Genomic DNA, 27,933 nt, shown 5'->3' on the forward strand with positions numbered 1-27,933 from the left:
CAAAAAAAAAAATAAAAAAAAAAAAAAAAAAAAAAAAAAAAAAAAAAACCATAAAATTAACCATAATTTACTTTTGAATTGCAAAACAGGCTTATAATCTTCTACAGGTGTTATCATATTGATACACAAACCAAAAGCTCTCAGTAAAGTAAAACAAGTTTTATTGCTCAGCACTGGGTAATGCAAAGGAACTGATTGAATTCACAGAAATTGGATGGTTGAACATCACAATCTATATTTGTTGGTACGTGTTTGCTCACTGAGTGCTATGCCATGAAATACCTGAAAAGTTCCAGTGTCCATTTTCTGTGGAAATGAATAGCCTTGAAATATGGGACAAGGAATGTCATAGGGCTTATCATAGTAAGGTGAGACTAATCAGTTAAAATTCCCCAATAGAATACATCTTTAAAATACCTTTAAAAAGTCTGATCAATGAAACCCTGATCTATGTCCCTGGAATTTTGAATAGCCCTCCAAACGAAAACACAAAAAAAGGCCAATACTCTTATAAATTTCAGTTATAGAGAACATACAATTACAATGCAATAATATAGTGCAAGAGGAACATCAAGTACTTGATCTCCAGTTCACAAATGCCAATGGTGCTCCATCAGACCACTGCCAGCCAGAAGATTCATCCAGTCTATTTAGCCCTGTCCATAGCAGAATTTCTTTAGTGCTTAACTTCTCTGAAATATAAAAAATAACCAAAACATGTTGAACATTTCAGATGCAGATATACTGTTCTGATCTCTCATGATGATAACAAAGCAAAGCTTAAAACAAGTCTCCAGAAGGCTTAGGAATGCTATTGGCATTTAATCTTTGCTCTTGAAAACGTTCTATTCCATTACTAATCAGTATTATACTGAAAGACAACTAACTCAGCCAGTCACAGTGCAGGGATAACATATGTCTGCAACAATATGATCTTTTCACCTTCCATCCTGTTTCAGGTTCTTTTGCTCATTATGAATGAAATATGATTTTAAGGTCAATTATAGTAAACAACAAAATTGTCAGACACTTAAATGAACATAATTTGTTGGAGAAGAGTCAACATGTTTTTTGTAAAGGGAAATCATGCCTCACCAATCTGCTAGAATTCTTTGAGGGGGTCAACAAGCATGTGGACAAGGGGGATCCAGTGGATATAGTGTACTTAGATTTTCAGAAAGCCTTTGACAAGGTCCCTCACCAACGGCTGTTAAGCAAAGTAAGCGATCATGGGATAAAAGGGAAGGGTCTCTCACGGATTGGTAACTGGTTAAAAATTAGGAAACAGAGGGTAGGAATAAATGGTCAATTTTCAAAATGGAGAGAGGTAAAGAGTGGTGTCCCCCACGAGTCTGTACTGGGACGAGTCCTATTCAACATATTCATATATGATCTGGAAAAAGGTTAAACAGCAGACTACTCAAGATAGTTAAGTCCCAGGCAGACTGCGAAGAGCTACAAAAGGATCTCTCAAAACTAGGTGACTGGGAAACAAAATGGCAGATGAAATTCAATGTTGATAAATGCAAAGTAATGCACATTGGAAAACATAATCCCAACTATATATATAAAATGATGGGGTCTAAATTAGCTGTTACTACTCAAGAAAGAGATATTGGAGTCATTGTGGATAGTTCTCTGAAATTATCCACTCAATGTGCAGCAGTAATCAAAAAAGCGAACAGAATGTTGGGCATCATTAGGAAAGGGATAGATAATAAGACAGAAAATATCATATTGCCTCTATATAAATCCATAATGCCCACATCTTGAATACTGTGTGCAGATGTGGTCATCCCATCTCAAAAAAGATATATTGGAATTGGAAAAGGTTCAGAAAGGGGCAACAAAAATGACTAGGTGTATGGAACGGCCTCAGTATGAGGAGAGATTAATAAAACTGGGATTTTTCAGCTTGGAAGAGAGAGGACTTGGGGCGATATGACTGAGGTCTATAAAATCATGACTGGTGTGGAGAAAGTAAATAAGGAAGTGTTATTTACTCTTCATAACACAAGAACTAGGGGTCACCAAATGAAATTAAGCAGCAGCAGGTTTAAAACAAAAGGAAGTATTTCTTCACACAACACACAGTCAACCTGTGGAACTCTTTGCCAGAAGACGTTGTGAAGGCCAAGGCTATAACAGGGTTCAAAAAATAACTAGATAAATTAATGGAGGATAGGTCCATCAATGGCTATTAGCCAGGATGGGCAGGGATGGTGTCCCTAGCCTCTGTTTGCCAGAAGCTGGGAAATGAGCGACAGGGAATGGAACACTTGATGATTATCTGTTCTGTTCATTCCCTCTGGGGCACCTGGCATTGGCCACTGTCGGAAGACAGTATACTGGGCTAGATGGACCTTTGGTCTGACACAGTATGGCCATTCTTATGTATAAAAATATTTAGTGCCTTCACCTGCAAACTGTAGACATTTCAAATCCTAGTGTAATAGGAATTTCAGAGTTTCCTGTTAGCCACATCCTATAATTGAAAGTGAGAATTGTTGGGATTCCCTCCAAGACCTCTTTCCACTTGGCTTCCCAAGAACTCAGTTTGACTCCAGACTTTGTCACTCAGGTATCTTCATTTGGCATACAGCGGTGCTACACTGAGTTGATCAGGCTCAAACGCAGTGGGAATAGATGAAGGGTTCAGAATAGCTCTAAAATTGTACAGAAACTCTCCCTTTATATACATATCTCATTGCATTTACTATACATTGCATCACATGTTTTTGGATTGGATTGGTTACTTTGAGCTGTCCATGCATTGTCCATCCTGACCTCCTCTTTACCACCTCTTTACATTCCTTCCTTATCTTGTTTGCAGTAGATGGTTCCCTGGTTGTCCTCCCTCTGATCCTGGCTGGCCCAGACATTCTATCTTTTTAGCCTAATGATCGGTTTACCTCCAAAGTCTATCTTCAAGAAATGGGGACTCCTTCAATGTGTTAATCACTCATGTCAGGCCAGGCCTCAGCTACATTCTCTGCTTCTGTTTTATATTAGCATTAATTTCATCTGCATCATATTCCTGTCGTTCTGTGCAATCTGTTTTAAGTTTATTATCCAGCAACACATGCCTAAGACCGCAGTAGTTGTAATTATTTGAACCACCATCAATATTAGACTTAAAGTAGGAAGCAGGGGATGCAAGTTCATCTCTTCTGGTACAGCCCACCATGGTGGTTCCACTGTCTGAACAATAGCATCCCAATGATAACAATATAATTGCTCAGCTATTAGTTGGGCAATGGACACAAACTGCTCCATTTTCCTTTGTATCAAATCAGTGATGTTAATGGACAAGGAATGTACGGGTGCAAAGAGATTGGTCACCCGTGATTCCCATTTGGTGTTGTCTGTCATGACCTCTGTCACATTCTCCTTCATCTTCACACTTGGCCATAGGGCATGGGTCCCAATCTGAGTCAGAGAGGTGTGGTTCAGACAAAATCCATCCAGCGTCCTGTCATGGTTTTGTCGCCACTGAAAAGTTGTGGTATCCCAGAGCACATACTGTGTCCCCAAGCCGTACCACCTCCTTCATTTTCTCTCTTTAATGACTAGTTGGGCCCAACCTCCCTTGCTTGTGGGAGGTTCATTCAGGCTGAGCACTCACAGAACCAGCTGTGCTTGATTTGTTTACAGCAGGCTGTGTTTATTTCATCTACTCATGTTGCCATCTTCACATTGGGATAATGTTGTTTATAGGTCCCATACTCTATTGTACTGTTAATATATACCATACATACTGTTAACATATACCAATCTTTTAGGATTCCTGGCCTGTCCATCTAGGAATAGCAATCACAATTGTCACAGCTGAATTATTAATTTCATGTGGTGCCCAAGATCCAGGACCTTTTAGCCTCGCAAATTGCAAATTTTCCTTCCAGATATTCTTAAATCCTGTATCCATTAGTGTGGTTCAGATAAGTGGGCTGTTTAACATTCACCCCATTTTATTTCTTCTATTCCCTCCATTAGATGCATACCAAATTTGGTACCATATGTGGCACGCAATATTTAATGAATCAATCACAGTATTCACAGATATATTAATCCATTTTAAAGTTTGTGCAACGGAGTGCATATTACTAATAGTTAATACCTCCCGCTGCAAGGTTAAAGTACTAATCCCTCCTCCCTTTTTAATGCTCAACCTAAACTATCAGTTAGCAAGTTAATCTTAAGGTTCAATTCCTTGATATCAGCATAATTCCATAGAGAGACCCCCAACTCCAGTGCTACACATATGGTGCCACTGTGTCCCTTTTGGCTGTATGATTTTTGTGTCCTTCTTGGAATATGCCTCCCACTGGATCCTCCCATAATCAAATGTGTGCCCTGATATTATTGGTAAACTATTTTTTTTTACATGGGGCTGGGCAGGTTCCAGTCAACCTGTGTTTTGTACAGTCTAAAATATACCTACTACCACTGTTTTATGAGCAAGGTATATAAAAATACCATTTTCTAGCTATGGAGCGGTGATTGGATAAAATAGAGGGGGGAAGTTGAGCCCTGTGGAGGGAGAACAGTGTTGATATGCACAGGAGTCTGTGGGACCATGGGCTCACTGTTTCAAACCACCCTCCACCAAACCAGTGAAAAAGAATTGATGATAATGTCAACTATCCATCTGGGTCCAATGTCAGTACAATTAGCGTATATAAGCACACCCATAGTTCTGAAATTCTAGTGCATGCCATAGTTCCCCAAGTCCATATCAACCACCTGGACTTCATTAGCAATCTTGACATTCCGGACCCACAAGACCTGGAGTCAGAGTCCCGACAGCTGCAGGTTTTTGTCAGTCAGAATTCGTATGCCCCGTAGGTAGCCAGATAGCAGGCCCCCTGATACCCACACATGGCAAGGTAAATCACCTCTCGTCACTATGATCTTAAGCACGGTGCCAGAGGGGTTTACCACAAGCCCAGATGAACATTCATCTTCTGAGGCACGTCAACATCTTTGGCTTTCTGCTTGGATAGGAGTGATCTGAACAGCTGTAAAAATTCACCACAGATCTAATGCCACACCAAGCCACAAGAGTGTGCCCAATGTTGGAAGCCACTACCACTGCATGGATGCAGATCTGCAAGACAAAAAAAGGGAAGAAACCATTTCTAGATTCTCTCTTTTACTAAACTTTGTGAATTTTGAGCTGGCTTGCATGAACTCAACTCTGCCCTTTACTTCCCAGGTCTACCAACTATACAGAGGGTCCAAGCTGATCCAATATCACACATGGACCATACCTCTTTGCCTTTGGGAAAGTGTAGTAGGAAGCTAGATTGTGGATCATGAATTTAGATCCTACTTGATGTTCAGTTAGATCTCCTTTTGCATCGAACCATGCCTTTGCCTTCTGTACTTCTGCCTCATCGGTTACCACCATGCTTTTTTAGACCTGTAAAATTTGCATCTGCCAGTCCTGTACCCAGGCTTCTGATAGTGCTACTGTAGCCAGATGGGCTGGAACTGGGTTAATCCCATCCTCCCACAGTGCCTTTTTTTCTTCCCATCAAGACCTTGTAGGGGCAAAAGCCTGTGGATCTGCACTCCCTATCTCTGATATGCATTAGTACCAGTGGTAACATTTCAGCCCAATTGCTGCCTGTAACATTAAGCCTTTCCTGAGTTCAGATTTTATGGTTCTGTTCATTCACTCAACCTGTCCTGGCGCTGCTGGATGACATGGGAATGTGGAACTTCCGACTGATGTCTAGCACAGTGCACACTTCTTTGACAACAGACCCCACAAAGCTGCTCCCATTGACTAAGACAATCACCTTAGACACCCTTGTCTGCAGGACAAATTGTTCACCAGTTGTTTTGCTGTAGTTAGGGCAGTCATATTCTTGGTGGGGAAGGCCTCAATCTAATCAGAAAAAGCACCAACAACCACGAGCACATATTTATTACCTCTTGGGCTTAAGGGTAATTCCCCAGTATAGTCCATTTGAATTCTTTCCCATGGACCTCTGGGTGCCTGTCTCATAAGAGCTCACCTATGATTTCTGTTAGCTGGTTGTGTCTGGCACAGATTAGGCAGGCATCAAGATGCTCCTTAGGTCCCTTTCCCATTTGGGCCACAACCCCCATCTTTGCCAACCTACTTCTGGCCTCTGCCAGTTTGGGGTGGCCACCCACACTGGACCCACGCACCCATAATAGCAGATCTTTTCACATATCCTGTGGTACCACCTAAATCAAACCATTTTCTGATTTTACACCTAAGAATCCCTGCTCTACTACTAAATCCTGACCTGCTACCTTCACTTCCTTGCAGCATGCTTGCTCCCAAAGTGATCCTAGCTCCAAATCCTGTTTCTGAATGTTTTGTAGCCACACCGCTATAGCTTGTGTTTGTTGCTGGCCTCGAGTGAGCACTGCTACCGGGGTTGCTTCCAAAGCGGTCTCCTATGGCCAAGGTGACCCAGTAACTGCTGCATCCTTGGATGCTAGGTTGGCTGCCTGATTCCCTTTCACCAATGACCTTTTTTTCCTGTGCACCTCAATTTTAACCAAAATCAGCCAGCATTTGCCACATACTACTGAATTTGATCTCTCATCCATCAGTAGCCCAGTACTTCTTCTGAGCCCACCAGGCTAACATTCATACAGCTCCCATGAACACCCAATCTGAGTCCAGAACTATGGTAAGTTTAGAGAGATCCCTTTTCTTCCATCAACACACTGATAACTGCTGCCACTTCTGCATACTGAGCCGATTTACTGCCATTTATATTGTAAAGTGTTTATAATTATTCCATCCCTCAGTTTTACTGCTGCCAGACCTCCTTTCCTCTGTCCTTATGCAGATAGATGGCAGTATGTACATCAAACCTCCTCTTCCTCTTGAACTCTGCCAGCATAAAGTTATTTAAAAAGATTGGATACCCAGTGCTAGAGGGGCTGACCTCACACTCATGTAGCATCCCTCCTATGCAAATTCCTGCAATCCATTCCTTTGGTTCCATAAGCTGGACAGCCTCCACATTTTCTCCTTGCAAAGCCAGAGTCTATTTCTGAATTCTTTCATTGCTCACTTGCCCAGCTGATACATTTCCTCCTAGAACTACCTTAAAGGGAGTATGCTGGCTGACTATAAACATGTTTTGGCTTCCCACCAAGCTTTTGTGCTTGATAATAGCCCAGTATTCTGCCAACATGATTTTCTCACACCAGTTATACTTTAGTTCCACACACTGCAGCAGTCGGGAGGCAAATGCCACCGGCTGATCCTGATCTCCATATTTCTGCATGAACACAACCCCTATAATGTTTGGAGTTAGACTTTTTAATGCACCCAGAGTTACTCTCAGCCGGACTAGTCAGTACCAGAGCCCCCCAAAAACCTATTTGGCTCAGCCACTGTTTCAGTGTGCTCTTCCTGCCAATCCCAATAAGGTGCCATTACCAATTCATACAATGGACTTGCTGGGGAGAAAATTCCCTGCAAAATCCTGTTATTCCAAGAAAAGATTGTAGAGCCTGTTTGTTTGTGGAGATGGGCAGTTTGGAGATTAACTCTGCTCTCTGGTGGTCTATGTTTCACCCTTCCTCATCTATTGACACTCCCAAGAAAGTCACCTCTTTCCTTGCCAGCTGTACTATTTCCACTATTCACTTTTAATCCTGACCACTGCAGACACAGCAAAGCCTCAAACAAATCCTGTTTATGTTCCTCTTCCGTAGGGGATTGAATCAGTATTTCATCAATGTACTGGATGGGTCTGTCTGGCTGAGGGAAGTTCCAGAGTCCATGCTCACAGGAAGCAGTGTATATGGTGGGGGAATCTTTGTACCCCTGGGGCAGTACAGTACATGCATATTATGTGCCCTCCCCCATGTAAAAGCCATCCTGTACTGACACTCTGGGAGTAGGGGGAGGGACCAGAACCCATTACTATGTTCAGCACAAAAAAACACTTCATTCTATGAGAGATTTTTGCAGTCATCTCAGGATAAGCTGTCACTAAAGCAGCCACAGATTTTGCCCTATAGTTTACGGTCAACCTCCATCCCCCTCCTGGCTTCTGTGCTGGCCAGGCTGTGGAATTACACACCGAGGACATTGGCTTTATCACACCTTGCTTTAACAATGCCTCCACTATCTCCTGAATTGGACTGAAGGACTCCTTAGGTACTGGATATTGACTCTGGGGTGGTGGACTTGGCCCATCCCTCTGAAAAGGTCTCCATTAGTTGGGGTACCCAAGCAGGTGTGTCCTGTTCATATCATAGAGCAATTTCTTATGCATTGGGCATGACACCTCCTTCCACATTCCCCCAGAGCACCATATTAGTCAAATCCACCACTAATTTCATTTCCACTAACACCCGAATCCCTAGAATTTCTTCTTGTGAATTTACTACCATGTCACAATCTCCATGTTCCTATTATAATTGGTTCCTTTTCCCTAATCTGAACTGGACAAGTTACTCCAGTAACTTCCTGAATCTCCCTTCCTATGTCCCTTTTGGCAAGTGCCCTGTCATGGTTATTGCTACCCCACTGTCTAGTAACATGTCCTCTTCCACTCCCACTATAGTGATGTTTACCATGGGGCATGCCAGCCATCCTGTAAAAGGGGTGCTACGAGAGACAGCTGGGGTGCAAGGGTCTGGCAGCCCTATTGGGAGCTCACTGGGTGAGGCTGCTCACCAGACTGGCTACCTTGCAGAGCTTTCAATCTCTTCACTTCCTCCTGCAGTTCCTCCTCCTCATTCTTAAGCTGTCAGAATGGCACCCAGGGTCTTCCGTGTTCCTGATCTACTTGTCCCTTTCCCCAGAGTCCCTTGCCCCTAGGGCTGGATTTCACTTGGAAAATCTTGGCTTCTGCCACCAATGCTGTGGATTTATATGTAGCCCCCATGGTGCTCTCCTCTGGACAACAGACTGTCCAACTTAGAAGGATTAAGGTCAAATTGTAAAACACAATCCTTGCATTCCAGTGACAGCACAACTTGCAACATTTCAATGTGTGTTCTCTCTCCTGTAGCTAGTAAACTATGCATATTAGGCTTCCGTAGATTCAACAACTGAAGGAGGCAATCTGCTAGTTCACTCAGACACTCCTTCGGGAAGAACTTCATATTAAACACCTCTGCTTGAGCTGATCTTAAATTGTAAAGCACCCATGCCAACTGTGCCCCTAAAACTGAATCCTCCAGGGTATGCGCTATGACCCGTGTCCACAAACTTCCAAAGATTTCTGCAATATCTTCTCCCAATCCTGCATAGTTAAGTGGTTCATATTTTTCAAGGCCATTCCTTTACAAAACCACTGAGTATACCTATTCCAATCATCCCTCTACTGCACAAGCACGTCCCATAGCTACACTGCAAATTGGGAAAACCCTGCTGGGTCCCATCTCCCATCATGCTGGCACTGTCACAACTAGTCCTGTAAATTTGCTACTTGTTCCATGAGCTGGTATTGTTCCTCCTTAATGCCTCACAGCTTTCATTCTTCTCCAAACATGTCTTGTTGGATTGTATTGCATGTACCTTGTATATTTCTTTCTGTTCCTCCAGCCATTTCTTTCCTTTTCCAATTTGTGGACTTGAATCTTTAAGTCCTTCAGTTGTTTATCCAAGGCTCGGATTCCCAATATTAAGCCTTGTAACAAAGTGTTTTGCTTGTCTGTTTTACATTTCTTATCCAGCACTAGGTGTTGGAGTTCCTTTTCCACCCAGTTCCAGTCTCCCCCAAACACATCTCTGGGGAGTCCATAGGGGCCTCTTTTGGCTACAACCCACCCCTCCAGTGCCCTGGCAACTTCTTCAAATTTAAACCCTTCTAATGCCATTGCAAACCTTGACACATACAATAAACTATACATTACCTGCTCCAGACGAATGGATCCAGGTCGAGGCATGACACCACTATGTTGGGATTCCCTCTGAGACTTCTTTCCATTTGGCTTTCCAAGAATTCTGTTCAACTCCAGACTGTGTCCCTCAGGTATCTTTACTTGGCATACAGCAACACTACACTGAATTGATCAGATTCAAATGCAGTGGGGATAGATGCAGGGTACATAACAGCTCCAAAGTTACACAGAAAGCCTCTCCCTTTATATACATTACATATCTCATGGCATTTACTATACAGTGCATCACATGTTTTTGGATTGGCTTGGTTACTTTGCAAGAAGCAATTGCTGTGCAGCATATCCTGTCCATGTGCGACCTCTTCTTTACCACCTTTCTACATTCCTACCTTATCTTGTTCATCATTATTTTGCTTGTAGTAAATGGTCCTTCCTCTTATCTTGGCTGGTCTAGACATTCTGTCTTTTTAGCCTAATGATCTGTTTACCTCCAAAGTCTATCTTCAAGAAATGGGGCCTCTTTCCATGTGTTAATGACTCATGTCAGGCCAAGCCTCAGCTACAACAACAGGAAAAAACTGATATTTGTAGAGAAGGGAAGTATCAGGATTCAGAGCAGTCTTTAGAAGACAAAACTAGAAGCCCGATTCTGCAACCCTTTACCTATACTTATATTCTTTAGTCAAACTAGAAATCCCATTGACTTCAAGGGTTTCAGGATCAGGCTCTAAGGGAAGATCACAAACAAAGGCTTATTTAAGAGACCCTTTCCACAAGCAGGAAAACAAATATATCAAAGACAAAGAAGTGTTTTCTGTTTATGAAGAGAGAGTGTCATTCCCCCATACCCGATATTTACTTAAAACCTGCAAAACCTTCTGGTCAACCCAATACAGTTAGTACAGGTACCGCAGAATAAATAGAGCTTGACACAGGGAAGAAGGTAGTTATAGCTTTCAATTAAAAGGCTCTCACATTGTATTTGTGAAATTCTCCAGGGAAAATGAACACACCTGTAACTTCCTGTAATGGGGGCACTCATCTCTTGAGTGCTGGGTGTGAAACTGCGGTCCTTTTCTCACTCCAGGCACCCCCCCGCAGTCTGCCAACCAACCTTGGCAGGTCTTCAGCAGCTTGTTCCTCCGGCCAAGTCAATAAATGTAAATGAAGCCTTTCTGCAGTACCAAAGTGTACAATAACTAATAGTCTATTTGCTCTCGCTAGGGTCTTGAGCCCCAGCTCTGGGCCCATTAAATTCGGCCCTTTGTTCTGGCTCCAAAACAAGGCCTATCCCTTTCTTGGGAATTACACCACTTTACCTGTGGCTCTTAGGGGAACCTAGGCTCACCCACTACTCCAGGTTCTAACCCAAGAATCCTATAAACAGCAGCCATGTACTACTTACTCCAATCTATGGCTGCTATTTTCCTGGGTCTCTTCCTAGTACCGGGCTCCTTTTATCTCCAGCTCTATTTCAGGGCCAGCATCCTCTGGTTTTCTCTCTCTTCTTCACTCTGTTGGTCCCAACTAGGAACTGACGTGTTAAAGACACTGCAGTGTATTTTTTTCTAAGCCTGCTGGTCTCTGATTAGTTGCTTCTGTGAGGTTTCTCTAGGCAGGCCTGGAAGACCCACCTTTGCTGTTCCTTTCCTGTTACTTCACTGCTTCCTGGGGTAGCATGTAGTAGGACTGTGGGGTCTCCCTTAGTGAGCTGCAGAGGCCAGATACACCCCATCACATACCTTCCCCTGCAGAAGGGAGTTGGGGTGGTGGTTCTGTCTGAGGGTAACATTCCTTCTTGTCCAGGCTTTGGCCTGCTTCCTCAGGGTCTTCTCTCCCAGACCTCTCTGCCTGGAAAATATGTTCAATTTAGACTCCTTGGGAGTTCCCCTGCTCTGGAGTCAACATACATCAAAAGGTGGGTTTGACCAAAGTCTCCCTTTAACTATGTTCTCTAGCCATGGGACACTTTTTGTTTAGCTATTACAAGGAAGTCAGCCAGGTTCTTGGCAATACCCTTATCTTCCTCAGAGAAACATGAAGTGGCGAAAGCCTGGAGTTCCCCCATTATAGGTATCCCATACAGTGCACATAGTCCTCAACAGTCCATGGCATGCTGTAATTTATGATGTGCCGAGCGTTCAGCTAGTTGAAGCCCTTTTTCACCTCTAGAGTGGTTAACAGCATTGAGATTTCACTAGAAAGAAGCTTTTCTGCTGTGGCCTCCTGAGCTGGAGAGGAATCTGCATGTACAACCTTCAGAGATAAGGCTCTCGCAAGCTACATTTAGATCACTTTCAGAGTTTCCAAAAAACAGGGATTGCACTGTTTTGCTCACTGCTTGTAGTATCTGGCTTAGCAACACCTGCTTTTGTTCTTTCTGTACCAATGCTATTTTATGGATGAAATTCAGTATATCGGGATCACTTTTATCTTCCTTTTTCCTCTGGCTATAGCTCTTCTTTTTAGCAGAGGTCCAGTTGTGGCTTTGGCTTGCAGCTTCATTGTGATCTCATATCATTAGCTCTATAGCAGGGCAGCTCCTAATTACAACTGGCTCATGTCCCTCCTTGTAGTGGTTGCACCCTGCATGATTCCAACTCTTTTCAAAGGATGGGCTACCTCAGCCTTCAGGCTCTCTCACTCTTTATCTTTAACCTGCTAGACTTCAACCCTGACTGGACCTAAAGCAAATTATGGAGCTAAGTCAGCAACTTCTGCAGCAAACACTGCTGTTCCCCAGTCTCTTTTTCAATTATGAGATGGGTCCTGTTCCCACTGCACTGCTTGGGCTAAGATCTGGTCCCTTGAGGAGCGCATCTCTTTGAGTTCCTACATGGCCTTGACCTTTTAGACCTGTAGGACGTTGAGTTGAGCCATGACTTCCTGTTTGACCCCATCACCTGCAGTGACCCTATCTTCTACTTTTCTCCACTTCAGTAGGGGTTGGGTAGCTGTAAAGGCTACTGCCATTATTGGAGCCTCTACAGTCGACAGAGGCTTGGTACTGGCAGCTGTTGATACTAAGTCCTTCACTGGGCGGTGAATCCATATCCTCACACCATTTTCCTGGCTGCTCAAATCCTTACCCCGCTCCTTGTGGGGAAGTAAGCTTCCTGGTCAACTATCACCCTGCTTTCCACTTCAAGTCCATACTTGTGTTTTTAATCACACCTCTCTGCCTTCTCCTGGACCATCATCCTCTGTCCTCTCAATTCCTCAAATTTGTTTCAGAAAGTGGTTGCTGGCTCAGATGGATTCTCGTAGCTGAGCGCTGAAGTCATCCCATTGTCCTATGAGCATCTCCTTCTTGCTCCGTTGTTGCTGCAGCTTGCAGCACTAAATTCTGATCTTGCAGACTCATCTGATGTGCTTCCAAGATCTGTATCTGGTCCCAGAGGGCTTGTAGAACTACCTTGTGTTGGTAGCTGGTCCTACATCTTGGAGATATTCTGCAAAACTCTCTGTAAATCCTGATGTAACTTCATGTTACAAAGTTTGCACAGATGTCAGCACCTTTGCTCTACCAGATCACCTCAATCTTGGCTCCGCTGTCAATGTAAAGAGTTTTCTTCTCCATCTGTTGTTGCCTGCAACTCTTTTGATTCTCCTTTAACTCCTCCGTGAGCTTGTCTAGCTGTTCTTGGAGCTAGGAGGTCTTAATCTGCTTCACTGCCTGCAGACTTAGCAGTTGCTCCTTTAGCAGCCTCTTTAATCACTTAGTCACTTCTGAAGCTTGTTTGCTCTCTTCTATTCCAGCTGCAGCAGTTGCTTCAAATTCTTTTGCATGGTACTGTATTGTCCATCCACAGTGTCTTGGCTGGTTGATGGCTTCTGTCAACTAGTTCCCTGTTCCCCTTAGCTGTCTGGTGGCCATCAGCCTGGCATTTCTTGGACTCTGAATCCCATAGCTGTTTTAGCAGCACTACCTTCACCTCTAAAGCAGCGAGGGAAGATCTGATTTAGACACCATCATACCTCTTCTCAGCCTAGACTGTATAATTGTTGTCCTAAACGGATCATCCCAAGTTGTGCTATGGCTTTGACTGTCTTCAATTCAAACTATCCTTCTAAATTAGGGGTTCCCTGGTCCTGTGTATTGGCCACCACCATGATTGGTTCCTCCTGGTATGGCTTTGTTGGGCCCTTGTAACCTTTTTCAGGTGTCCTGTTAAATGACTGGAGTATTTTAAACATCTGTCTACACACCCTTAACTGTTGGCTTCTTGAGCACTACCCTATGCTTTCTGCTGAGGAAGACCCTGTTAAGAATACAAGACATACTGGGTCAGACAAAGATCCATTCAGCCCAGCATCCTGTCTTCCGACCAGTGGCCAATGACAGATGCTTCAGAGGTAATGAACAGCTTAGGTAATATCAAGTGATCCATCTCCTGTCACCCATTCCCAGCTTCTGGCAAACCAAGGCTAGGGACACTTCAGAGCATGGGATTGTATCCCTGACCATGTTGGCTAACAGCCATTGATGGCTCTATCCTCCATGAACTTATCTAATTCTTTTTTTAAACCGGTTATGCTTCTGGCATTCACAACATCCCCTGGCAATGTGTTCCACAGGCTGACCTTGCATTGTGTGAAGAAGTACTTATCTTTGTTTTAAACCTGTTGCCTATTAATTTCATTGGGTGACCCATGGCTCTTGTGTTATGTGAAGGCGTAAATAACACTCCTCTATTTACTTTCTCCACACAATTCATGATTTTATAGACCTCCACTATATCCCACCTTCATTGTCCCTTTACTAAGCTGAGCAGTCCCAGTCTTTTTAATCTCTCCTCATATGGAGATTGTTCCATGCCCTTCTCTGTACTTTTTCCAATTCCAATATATCTTGTTTGTGATGGGGCAACCCGAACTGTATGCAGTATTCATTATGCGGGCATACAATGGATTACTGTAGTGGCATTATGGTATTTTCTGTCTTATTATTTATCCCTTTCCCAATGGCTCATAACATTTTTAGCTTTTTGACTGCCACTGCACATCAAGCAGATGTTTTCGGAAAATTATTCACGATCACACCAAGATTTTTCTTGAGTGGTGACATAATTTAGACCCCATCCTTTGTGTGTACAGTTGGGATTACGTTTCCAGTGTGCATTACTTTGCATTTATCAACATTGAATTTAATCTGCCAATGTGTTGCCCCTTACCCAGTTTTGGGAGATCCCTTTGTAATTCTTCACAGTCACCTTTGGACTTAACTATCCCAAGTAATCTTGTACTGTCTGCAAAGTTTGCCACCTCCTCTATTTATCCTTTTCCAGATCATTTATGAATATGTTGAACTGCACAGGTCACAGTACAGATCCTTGGGGGATCCCACTATTTACCTCCCTCCTCTGTGAAAATTGACCATTAATTCATACCCATGTTTCCTATCCTTTACCCAGTTACTGATCCATGAGGGGACCTTCCCTCTTATCTTATGACTGCTTACTTTGCTTAAGAGCCTTTGGTGTAGGACTTTATAAAAGGTTTTTTGAAAGTCAAAGCATGTTATCTCAACTGGATCACCCTTGTTCCACATAGTACACATAGTTGTTGAACCCCTCAAAGAATTCTAATAGCTTGGTGAGCCGTGATTTCCCTTCACAAAAGCCATGCTGACTCTTTCCCAACAAATCATGTTCATCTATGTGTCTGATAATTCTATTCTTTAATATAGTTTCAACCAACTTATTTCCCTGGTACTGAAGTTAGGTTTATTGGCCTGAAATTACCAGGATCGCCTCTGGAACCTTCTAAAAAAATTGGTGTCAAATTAGCTATCCTCCAGTCATCTGGTACAGAAGCTGATTTTAAGTGATAGGTTACATACCACACTTCGTAGTTCTGCAATTTCATATTTGAGTTCTGAAAGAACTCTTGGGGAAACTCCATCTGGTTCTCATGACTTATTACACTTTAATTTATGAATTTGTTTCAAAACCTCCTCTACTGACAGCTCAACGTGGGACAGTTCTTCGAATTTGTCATCTAAACAGAATGGTGCAAGTGTGGGAATCTCCCTCATGTCTTCTGCAGTGAAGACCATCTGCAGATCTGGGATATCAGACATCTCATACTTGATGCAGTTAAATGCTTACCCCTGTCTCTTCATCCTACCCTGATGGGATAGGGATTTGAATCCCACTTCTGGCACAAAGTTGTAACCAGGGCATTCACTGCCTGATCACCTCCTAGTGGCTAGGTGTGGTAATGCAGTCCTTTTCTCACCTCTGGCACCCCCTGAAGGCTGCAGTTGACTTTGGCAGGTCTTCAGGGGCTTGGCCCTCCAGCCAGGTCACAAAGTCCAAAGAAGCCCTTTCTGGGGTATTAAAGAATCCAATAACAAACAGTCTATTTGCCCTCGCTAGGGTCTTCAGCCCTGGCTGCTATAGATTCAGCCCTTTGTTTGGGGTCCAAAACAAGGCCAGTCCTCTACTTGGGGTTTACACCACTTTACCTGTGGCTGTTAGGGGAACCTGGGCTCACCCACTATTCTGGGTTCCAACTCAGGGACCCAATGAACAGAAGCCACGTACTACTTACTCCAATCTGTCACTGCCATTTCCCTGGGCCTCTTCCTACTGGGCCCCTTTTATCTTCAACCTTATCTCAGGCCCAGTTCCCTCATGTTCTTCTCTACCTCCAGGCAAGAGAGGAGCACCCTTTTTCACTCCTCTGGTCTCAGCCAGGAACTGACCTGCTAAGGTCCTGCAGCTTCTTTTAGTTAAGGCTACCGGGCTCTGATTTGCTGCTGCCATGAGGTTCTCTATGTAGTCCTGGAGGACCCACCTTTACTGTTCCTTTCCTGTCACTTCACTGCTTCCTGGGTTGGGATGTATAGGACTTCAGAGCTACCCGTATGGAGCTGCGAAGGCCAGATACACCTCAGCACACTTCCAAAAAGGCTTCAATTTCAAGAATGGAATAATAAGCCTTATGGTAAACCATTTGGAAGGGGAAAAAATTAATAAAATAACTACATCCTGGAGTAACATATACATAAACCTTGGACTTTGTTTGTTAAGCCCATAGCTTACTTGCACTCAGATTTAAAAATTTTTATTACTGGAACAAATGGTGTGGAAAGGTCCTGAAAACAGAAGTGGGTAAAAAAAGAGGTGTATATGCTAGATACAGGTGGCTATGTTGCAGCATCTCTTTGCAAATCTATGGAAACCCTTCTGCATGAATACACTGGTTGGGACTCCACAGATCTAAGTGAATAGCCACTCTATACAGCCTGCTCCTCAGGCAACCTGGCTGAAATATCCCAAAACTGTAAAGTTTTGATCTAGACTTGGGTCTGAACTTCTCCATAGTCTGGGGATGTTTGGGTCCAGCTTTTGGTTAGGGCCCATTTCTACTAAAGAGCAGTATTTGACACATGGGATGAAATCCTGGCCCTTCTGAAATGAATAGAGCTGCCCAGCTAAACAAGCAAAATATATTTAAGTAACATAACTACACATCTACTCACCACTTATATACTTCTGTTCTGCCATGTCTGTGATACTCAGCAAATCTCCTCCTTGTGTCTGACAGGCAACACGTGCCTCATTCCAAGAAAGAATAGAAAAAAGATTGAACTGGTAGCAAATTTGGGTGTCAGGGTTCTTCTCCCAAAAAATATCACTACCAGGCTCTGTGTGAAAATCAGTTAAAAACAACATGATGCAACAAAACAATTACAGAGAACACTATAATATAACAATCTAGTTAATGTTGAACACAATGTGGAAATGCTATTGAAGCATGAGTTTGAACTCATTTTCAGTGTTTAGTGTTAAAAGCACACAAGGAAATAGGATGCTATGTGAATTTTAAAAGTTTAAAAATTTTCACCAATGTAAATGAACTGTTCGGCTTTTCACAAAGTTAGCATTAGGGGGAAGGTCCTCACCTGGTGTAAATTGTCATAGCTTCAATGCAGTCAGAGCTATGACAATTTGCACCAGCTCCTAGAAGCTTAATAGTGAAACTAACTCAGTGAATTTTGTAGGAACAGGGCGAACCCCGACCCCCACAGCCGGAGGGGAAGGCAGTTACATTTCCCCTTACCCAGTGTCCACGAGGACACTCTGTTAAGGGATGAACACATTATGAACAATTAATGAAGGCAAGGCTGGTAGTACTGCTTATTAAGATTTCCTGACATTTCTCCATTGTAAAACCCTGTTTTTAGTTGCTTATAAAACTTTGCTGAACTCTAACCATTTGGGCTGCAATTTTCCACCTTGCTTGTCTGTCTCCGGCAGAATTTTTTTGGTGGAAATTTGCCCAAAATAGCTCCGCTGTTTTCGAGAACATAGGTAAGGGGAAATATGTTGATCTACCAATGTTAAGAAATTCTGGAGACCTTTTCCTTCAAAACGCTATAGTGTCCCCATGCTTTGGAGTGGGGACTTGAAATTTGGCAGTGCGTGGTCTTGGGTGTCATGATGTGTCTTTTGCTATCTGTGATGGGGCAGCTGCTCCACACTATCAAAAAGGGGGTTAAAAGCAGCCCTAGGGAGGCTGTGCCAGAGGCAGCCAATTAGAAAAGGTCTGAGGGGAGCAGCCAATCATGGCCCGGCAGGCTCACATAAGAAGGGCTGCAGGGCAGAGCAGGAGGAGTCACTCCCTGGAGCTTGAGGAGGGAGGTAGAATGGCTGCCTTGCAGGCTGAGGGCAGCAAGCACCCTGGACATAGCAGTGCTGGAGGCTGAGGCCCTGAGGCTAGGGCAAAGAGGGTGCTGGGGCCACGGGGAAGTGGCCCAGGGAGCTCCACAGAGGAGTTGGAGGGGATGCAGTAATTGGCTGCTATCTATAGGGTCCCTGAGCCGGGACCCAGAGTAGTGGGTGGGCCTGGGTCCCTCCCACCCTGCTCCTCACCACTAGGGTTACCATTCGTCCGGATTCCCCCGGACATGTCCAGCTTTTTTGGGTTAAAAATAGCGTCCGGGGGGAATTTGTCAATGTCCGGACTTCCCCCCCTCCCCCCCCCCCCCCCATGCAGAGCGTGCGCACGGCTTACAGACCAGCCGGGGCTCTGACAGCCAGAGCCAGAGCCAGAGCCCTTCCTGCACTCTCTCCTGAAACTTGACACCACTCCCCTCCTCTCCCTCCCTCCCCCTCCCTGCATTCACAGATAGCCGGCTGTTCGTCTGGAGCTCCGACCCTGCTGCCCTCCCCCGCTGTCCAGCGTGCTGCTCTGCAGCACAGTAAGGGGGCCGGGGGTCAGAGAAGCGGCAGGGAGGTTCTGGGGGAGGGGGTAATCAAGAGACAGGGAGCAGGGTTGGATGGGTCAGGGAGTTCGGGGGAGGGCTGTCTGGGGGTTTGGGGTGTAAGGTTTTGGGCAGTCAGGGTACAGGTGGGGGGGTCTCAGGAGGGGGCAGTTAGTTGACAAGGAGCGGGGGGGTGTAAGGTTTTGGGCAGTCAGGGTACAGTTGGGGGGGGTCTCAGGAGGGGGCAGTTAGGGGACAAGAAACAGGGAGGCTTAGGTAGGGGGTGGGGTTCTGGATGGCAGTTAGGAGCAGGGGTCCCAGGAGGGGGCAGTCAGGGGACAAGGAGTGGGGGGGAGGGTTGGGGAGTCTGAGGGGGCAGGAAGTGGGAGGGAGTGGAAGGGGCAGGGGCGGGGCTAGGACAGGATGGGGGCGGGGCTAGGGTGGGGCTCCTCCCGTCCTCTTTTTTGATTGTTGAAATATGGTAACCCTACTCACCACTGGGGAAGTGGCTAAACAGTAGACTGCACTTGCCATGGAAGGAAGTGGCTGGACAGTGGATTGTAGCTCCCTCAGAAAGGGGGAGAACCAAGTGCCAAATACTGAGCCTGTTAAAGGCAGTGTGGGACCAAAAGCAGCTTAAAAAGGTGTGCTGTAGTCAAAAACAGTAGAGGGCCTGTACCGAATGAATCATCATCCACCTGCATGCTGTGCAGAAAGTCTCCATAGATCATCTGGATGGGTGGTCTGGTAAAAGGGCAAGGGTCCAGTCAGTGGACATCCCTTATATTTATATTTTGCTCTAGGGATCTGGGTCTCAGAGATAAGCATAAAGAATTATAGTAATGGCTATAATTTTTTGAAGAAACATCCATACTAACAGAATGGCAATGATCTTGCAATTCATAAAACAACCTGCTCTCCTTGAACTAGTGTACGACATCAGACAAACTTTTATTTACAAAACAGAGAAGAAAGGCAGTACATACCAGCATTTGGGCAAAAGCCCCATTTTTCATCTCGTTCATACTGACTTGTTGTGGCACACCAGTAAAATTCCCTGCTCTCTCTGGTGCATTCGTAGTACCATTTGTTCTTATATTTAAATGGAAAAATACAAGGGAGACCAAGAGAATTTCCCAGCAGGGTATATGTTTCTACAATAAATAAAATAAAAGGAAATGGAAAAATCTGTATCAGTCAAATACTAGTTTCTTTTCTACTTTTTTTTTTTTAAAACTTGATATCATAGCAATGCTGTTATTAAGACTACAGCAGCATACCCTACATCAGCAGAAGTTTATTTTTTAAAAATTCCAGTCAACCTAAGATTTTCAGGCAATTTTTCAAAACTGTGACCCTGATTTACTACTATAAAAATGTATATGCAAAATGTAATTATGCATACAAAATCTGCATTTGCGACTAATTGCACATAGAAATGTCCATGCAATTTGCCTGATCTGCATGCACAAGTCCTTTTAGATACATTTTCAAGAGCAGGGCTTTGAACATCACATCCTTCTTTATATATATTCAATGCCAAACAAACCCCAAGCATTTTATGGTTTTCTACTGTTCTTGAATTTTCCCTGTTTATTCCTCTCTTCTATAGTTCCTTGACGCTAGAATTTTAATAAGTGTATTTTACCAAAGGGAAAAAAAAAATATTTTACAGTGTGAATGGTAACAATCTGACTTTGGGGGAAGAGTAACCAATGCTATTTGAATTCACTATATCTTTGGTTAATGCCTTTATAAAACTATCTAGATTTTTTCCTACCATATTTTCATTAACAAAATATGGAAAAAATTAAGTACATCTGAAAGCTGCAAAGAAGCTTTACCTCACTAAATAATTTATTAACTTCATAGTATTGCCCTTCAGAATAGGGGCATTTTTAAAGCACCATAATTGTTTTTAGCATGGAACTAATATTTGTGAAAAGTGCTGGACTGATAGCCTGGAGATCAAAGTCCTCTGTCTATAGCTCATGCACAGCATACAGAGTTTTAGTTTCCCAGAGCTGATGGCAGTCCATCTCAAGGGTGGGAGAGTAGTTTATTCACTATGAATCTCGTTCAAAGCCCAACAACGTTAACGGACAGTGTGGGACACATGGGAGATAGCTGTATTATTTTTATGAATATTATACATACCTCATTCTATTTGATTACTACCATGCTATCAGTCCTAAGTGATTTTTTGCACATCAGCACAAACCCAAAATCAATGGCTGTAAGTAGCCAATCACTGGTATTTAAATGATATAGGTGTCAATACCACTGAAGATTTGTCCTCATCATGCTCTGATCAGCAGGCTGGCTTAGCAACCCCCAGAGGGTGGGGGAATACAAGTGGGGGAAAATGAAGCAAAGGATTTGGGATGGATTAAAGCCTCAGCCCTGAACCTCAGAGGGACACAGAAGGAGGTAGTGATTGCTGAGAAGACACTGATCGTCCTCTCCCAGATGTTGGAGTACAGGGATGAGTCAGGCCTACCTAAGCTTAGCATTTATCTCAAGATTTAAGTAAGACAATGTTTGTTTAGGCCTTTTTGCTGTTTTAAACCTTTTCTCTCTGATTGCTATGTTTCTATAGGTGAATAAATACTATTTTTTTTTAAATGAAGCTGTTCTAACTCACTGCATTTTTATGCTGCTTACAGCTCCCAACAGGACGTCTATCTCAGGGGCCAAACCTAGTTGGACCTGCTGAGCAAACATGGTTGGCAAAGTGGGATGCTGTAATCTGGAGAATCATCCTACCAGTGGGGTGAATTGCAGGAGAGAAGTGCAGGTCCTGGCCCTGTCACTTGAAAGGGGTCCTCATGGAGAGACTGAGTGAGGGGGTCAAATGTACAGCTCATGCTGGAAATGTGACAGTGAAACAATTTTATCTCTGTATCTTCATTTCTTTTTTATGAATGTTAACATATTTGGATGCTTGTATTGTCTGTAAATATGGAAACGTATACTCTTTAGTTTATATGCAACACCCACCACTTAGCCAAAACACCAGATCAAAATACCCCTAAACTTTAAGTGTTTGAAATCTGAGCCTGGATCCTGAAATTTGCTCTTGGTCCCTTTCTCTATAATAGGATAAACCAAAGTACCGATCTCCATACCCCAGTGTTTCAGGTGTTCAAAATCCAGACCTTGAGGTTGCCAGTCCTCATATTGCTATACTGTATTGTGACCTCTGGTCAATTTTGTATCTTACAGACAGGAGCCTATACCTTCACTAACTCACTCTCATTGCACTGGGGAGGTGAGGCCACTACTGCTGAGCTTGGTGGGGGCAATGGGGTGGCTCTACTATTCTATTCAGGGGTCTGCCCTACTCAGAACAAAGAGGCACCTGGAAACTGCAGACAGCTGCTAGTGCTTCCACATGCTCAGAAATGTTCCTGTGCTGCCTGCAGTTCCCACTTTGATAGCTGTGCTATAGAGGAGTGAAACTACAGGTTCATGGGTGAATAGCGATTGCCACTTCCCTGGGAGGACAGCTGATGGAGCCTGAAAGGTAGGAGGAATAGGGTCTACGGCTGGTTGGAGGAGGGCACTGGAATCTGCAGGGGTGATGAAGGCTGCTGGAGCCTTCAGGGATTGGGGAAGGGAACATGTGGCAGCTTGCTTGGGCTACAAAAAAGCAGATTCTGGAGCCTTCCAGGGAGCAACGGGGTGCGACTGGAATTACCAAGAAGAGGGCAGACTGCAATTTACACAGGGAAAGGAAAGAAACTGGGGAAGGGAGTGCTGAGTGCTTAGGAAAGGTGAACAGGGGGTCAGAGGAGAGAATGCTGGCCCAGGGGTTAAGAGGGAAATATGGAGTCCATGTCAGGGGGAAGTTAGAGAAATTCCCTCCTGATATTTGTGCACACATATTGTGTGTTTGAGCTTGACTTTTTCCTCTTGAAACATAATACATGCACTGAAATGGAGGGCGAGGGAGGGAATGATGGGATCTGTGACGACTTTGAAAGTCAACACCAGACTCAAAGTACATCATGCTTTTTTAAAAATCAAATCTGATGATTATTTGTAGTTTGCCTGAGGATTTTTAAAATCATAGGGCTTGTAATATTGGGATCCTGATCCAACTTGTGATGCTTTATAATACTGTAAAAAAACCAAACGCACACACACTCTAATTTTAAGACTCAGCATGATCAGGTCCCAGGAATGATAATGAAATTGATAAGTTATGTCTCACCTTGCTTCAGAGAAACTGTACAAAATTCTAATGGCAATGTGGATGGAGACTGTTTTATTTTTACCTTGAAATGGACGTTCACAAAGATCTTCATCATAGGACATGTACTGCTTCCACTCGTGATTAGTGATTCTTTTTGCCACAACGTGTTTGCCATTTTCAGCTGCTAGTTTGTATTGTGATGCACCAACCAACAGCTTTCCCTTACAGTTCCACCATAATGAATGCTGAGCAGAATCACATTCTAACAGGCTTAATGGTTGCTCTTCATTACTGATGTTCAGTCCTAGACAAGTGCTTCTGCCTATGTTGAAAAGATGACGTTTCGATACCCATTTCCACAACATATATTTGGAAAGTTGATTGCAGTCTTCAAGAACAAGTCTAAATGCATCTGCTTTAATGCACAGGTTGAGATGTTCACTTTGGATGATAAACATCCCTTTGTCTGGGGAAAAAAGAAGTTTCAGTTCATGATACTTTTTTGCAGATTATTATACGTTATGCAGGACCAGGGCCTTAGTTTTGACCATTTGAATTAAAACATGCTTAGCTTTTACAAAGAACTTTGAAATTATCTTTCAAATTACATGTAAAATATTAAAAACAAACAGGTACTCCAAAGACAAGAAGACTGTTCCAAGTTGGTGGTGGCATAAAAAAAATGCATTAAGCTCTCAGCAATCCTTCAGAGCCCAATGCAAATAATCCCACCCTTTTATTTAAGGCTAGTACTTCTGAACTCACTCTTTCTTGTTTTTAAGTATTCGGCATTGTGACACCTATTTTATGTTATATAAAATGTTAACTACATAGGCCGAGACTTTCAAGAGCAATCAGTAATTTTTATTCTCGGTTGAGACATGCTCAGCACTTTCTACAAATCAGGCCTGTTCGATATAGCTCAAGCTGGCCACCCAATAATGAGGCACCCAAAATCATTAGTCACAAAATCTTGGCCATAGAGAATTCATAGAATCATGGAAATGTAGAGCTAGAAGGGACTCCAAGAGGTCATCTAGTCCATCCCCCCTGCGCTGAGGCAGGACCAAGTAAACCTACACCAGGAGTAGGCAACCTATGGCACGCGCGCCAAAGGTGGCATGTGAGCTGATTTTCACACTGCCCAGATCCTGGCCACCAGTCCAGGGGGCTCTGCATTTTAATTTAATTTTAAATTAAGCTTCTTAAACATTTTAAAAACCTTATTTAATTTACATACAACAATAGTTTATTTATATATTACAGACTTATAGAAAGAGATCTTCTAAAAACGTTAAAATGTATTACTGGCAAGCGAAACCTTAAATTAGAGTGAATAAATGAAGACTTGGCACACCATTTCTGAACGATTGCTGACCCCTGACCTACACCATCTCTGATAGGTGTTTGTACAACCTGTTCTTAAAAACCTCTAATGATGGGGATTCCACAACCTCCCTTGGAAGCCTATTCAACTATAACCATAGTTAAGCTCTGGAAAGATTTTCCTAAAACCTAACCTAAATCTCCTCTGTTGTAGATTAAGCCTGTTATTTCTTGTGTTCCCATCTGCGTACATGGACAACAAAGAACATTTATAGGTTCTGCAAGTTTGCAAGCGTCAATGAGAAGAGTCCAATCATAGGACTGGAAGAAACCTTGAGAGGTCTCATGGCAGGACTAAGTATTATCTAGAGTCTAGAACATCCTTGACAGAAGTTTGTCTAACCGACTCTTAAAATTCTCCAGTGATGGATATTCCACAACCTCCCTAGGGCAATTTATTTCAGTGCTTAACCACCCTGACAGGAAGTTTTTCCTAATGTCCAACTTAAACTGCCCTTGTTGCAATTTAAGCTCATTGTTTTTTGTCCTGTCCTCAAAGGTTAAGGAGAACAATTTTTCTCCCTCATCCTTGTAACAGAATTATGTCTGCTTGTTTTGCAACAGAGTTACACTGTTAACTCCCAGATCTCTTTCTGCAGTACTCCTTCCTAGGCAGTCATTTCCCATTTTGTAAGTGTGCAACTGATTGTTCTGTCCTAAGTGAAGTACTTTTCATTTGTCCTTATTGAATTTCATCCTATTTACTCCAGACCATTTCTGCAATTTGTCATGTTCATTTTGAATTTTAATCCTATCCTCCAAAGAACTTGCATCCCCTCCCAGCTTCGTATCATCTGCAAACTTTATAAGTGTACTCTCTATGCCATTATCTAAATCATTGATAAAGATATTGAACAGAACCGGACCCAGAACTGATCCCTGTGGGACACCACTTGATATGCCCTTCAAACATAAATGTCAACTGCTTTAGAATTGCTGGCTTTTCTCTATCCAGTATAGGGAGATGGACAAGCCTAGTATAGGAAAAACATACTGTGAATAAAACAATATGCTTAGGTCATCATTCTATGCAAAAAAAAAAAAAAAAGTCCCATTGCAAGGGGTAAAAGGCCAATAGCTGTCAGCACTCTCAGTTCCTGTTTACTATGTTCAACACTGCAAGAGGGCACCTTCACTTCCCACAAAAGGCAGTGGGAAACTTCTCATGCTGGTAATGAGAGTGTTTTACTCCCCTCAGCAGCAGCAGATGGGAGAGTAGTAGGGAGTTGCTCGGAATAGGGAGAACTTCACTGTTCTCTGACAAGACATTGGGAAGGAGAGCAATGGTGAAAACCTGATGGGATGCCTACAGTCTGTTCTACCAGGATAAAAGGCAGCCATTGAGGTGGGAGAGGGGATCTTTGTTTTCCTCCCACCAAGGGTCCGTCTTCACTGCAGAATTAACCAGGGCTCTTACTTGGGAGTTGTCTCTAACCCCCTTCCTGTCCACACACAAAACTTTTATCTCAGTGTGATGGTACTTTCAACCCAGACTAACTAGCCTATCCTGGAGGTGTAGCCAGAATGTGAGGCTTTCACTCAGGCTGGTAACACACTCACTCTGCAGTGAGGACTCAGGCTAGATCACTTAGTTCTCTACTCCCTTCCCACAATTCCCCTATGTGCCCAGAAAGCCAGAGGAGTTCTCCCACAATTCACTGGGAAAGAATCATACAGCAGCTCAGTTTACTGCGGCACAGAGAACCATGGGATTTGCCCCCCAAAGTCCTAATGCCGCACACCAGTCAGGCTCTGTAGTGTGGCTGCTCACATCTCAGGTAGGTTCACTCTGGTGTGAACACCCGAACACTTATCTCTGCAGTAAAGACATGTCTAAAGACAGAGAAGAGAGACCGGGAGGCTATCAGAAGGGTAAATAGAGATGTGCATTCCCCTCCCCAAAAGCAGAGGAAAGAAGAGCAGATCTTCAGCCCTCTGCCTTCTGGCAGGTAGGTGAACCTAGCATGGAGGAATCCTTATGCTTCTCACCAAACATATAATTGCTGGGGTGGGGAAAGGAACATCTTCACTCCCCTCCCTAAAGTTCAGTACAGAGCCCTGAGGAGAGTGGGCTTCCCTCAGGAGAATGGGGACAGCACCACTATCCTCCCCTAGGACAGAGTATAGAGGACATGGGGGAAGCTGGCACGGTGGCAGTGGGGATGGTGAAACTTTTCTCCAGAACAGGAAGGAAGAAGCAGAGAGGACTCACCAGAAGAGGAGAGGGATCTGGTTTGAAAAACGGAGAGCATTTCCTAGTGTAACCTGGTGATTATGTTCACTTCCCAAACAAAAGCCAGAGTCCCATGCTGCTGCCAAAGAGCTGCACATGTAAACATGCTGTCAGTGTGACAAATCCCCCAAACAGGCTGAGTGCAGTCTATAACTGCAGGACAGACCAGGAGGAAAACAAAAAAGGAAAAGGAAAACTGCAGGACAGAACAGGAGGAGGAAAAGGAAAAAGCAACAACATTAAGCCCAGGGCTGTTCAAAGCAGCTGCCTTTCGCACTAGTTGCTCAACATGGGTGGCTCATTGCTTCACTTACTCAAAAAGTAGGGCACTTGGTCTTGACTCAAAGCTGCATCGTCTTCAGCCAAACTGCAGCAAACTAGCAGCATGGAACAAACCAGGAGTTGGATCTGCACACACAGCATTTCTGCAGAGTAACAGCTCCTGGCAAACACTTTCCTATGGACTCAGTCGATGCAAGAATACCACACTTTTCAGGGAGAGGGCGATCCTGGATATGCAGCTGTTTCCCGGACCACCACAGCCACTCTGACTCCTCCTGGATTGATGAGGGGGGAGGGACATGCAAACCCCCACCTCCACTAACAGCAACTGCTTTCTGAACAAGGGGGAGGGACATGCCCCGCCAGCCCTTGCCTAAGGAAGGGAAATGCAGGAACCCCACCCTGTTAATTTGTTTCTGCCTAGAGGAGGGACATGCAGCACCGACTCCCTCCAACCCCTGCTTGGGGAAGTGACATGTAACTTCCCAATCTCACCCACTCTGCCCTGCAGCCCGAGGGAGGAAATGGCAGGGACCTTCTGCACCCTCCACGTCACTGCCACATGCAGCCTGAGGGAGGGGAAGTGAAATACACCACACTTCTTTCCCGGCCCCAGAAAATCCCAAGTGAAGTACAGGCAGCTCCCCTGCTCACCCCACCCCTCCCGCTGGTCTGAGGAAGCAGCAGTGCCATGCAGTTTCCCCCAAGGCAGCTGTATCTTCATTCCCCCAGCCCCATCCCAGCTTCAGAGCAAACTTCTTGGAA

The 27,933-nt window shown here is 43.9% G+C and overlaps 1 protein-coding gene across 1 annotated transcript in view; it reads right to left on the reverse strand.

Annotated features, from left to right (window-relative positions):
- PLA2R1 (phospholipase A2 receptor 1) overlaps positions 1-27,645 on the reverse strand; it is an 84,021-nt gene extending 56,376 nt beyond the window's left edge. Inside the window, 5 exon segments of the mRNA XM_034785248.1 lie at positions 436-692; positions 17,345-17,509; positions 20,056-20,223; positions 23,350-23,733; positions 27,201-27,645. Of these exon segments, the coding sequence (XP_034641139.1) occupies positions 436-692; positions 17,345-17,509; positions 20,056-20,223; positions 23,350-23,733; positions 27,201-27,309 (1,083 nt within the window). The 5' untranslated portion in view covers positions 27,310-27,645.
- Between the last annotated feature and the right edge of the window lie 288 nt (positions 27,646-27,933).

Source organism: Trachemys scripta, chromosome 11 (assembly GCF_013100865.1).
Source record: "Trachemys scripta elegans isolate TJP31775 chromosome 11, CAS_Tse_1.0, whole genome shotgun sequence".
Classification (NCBI taxonomy): Eukaryota; Metazoa; Chordata; order Testudines; family Emydidae; genus Trachemys; species Trachemys scripta.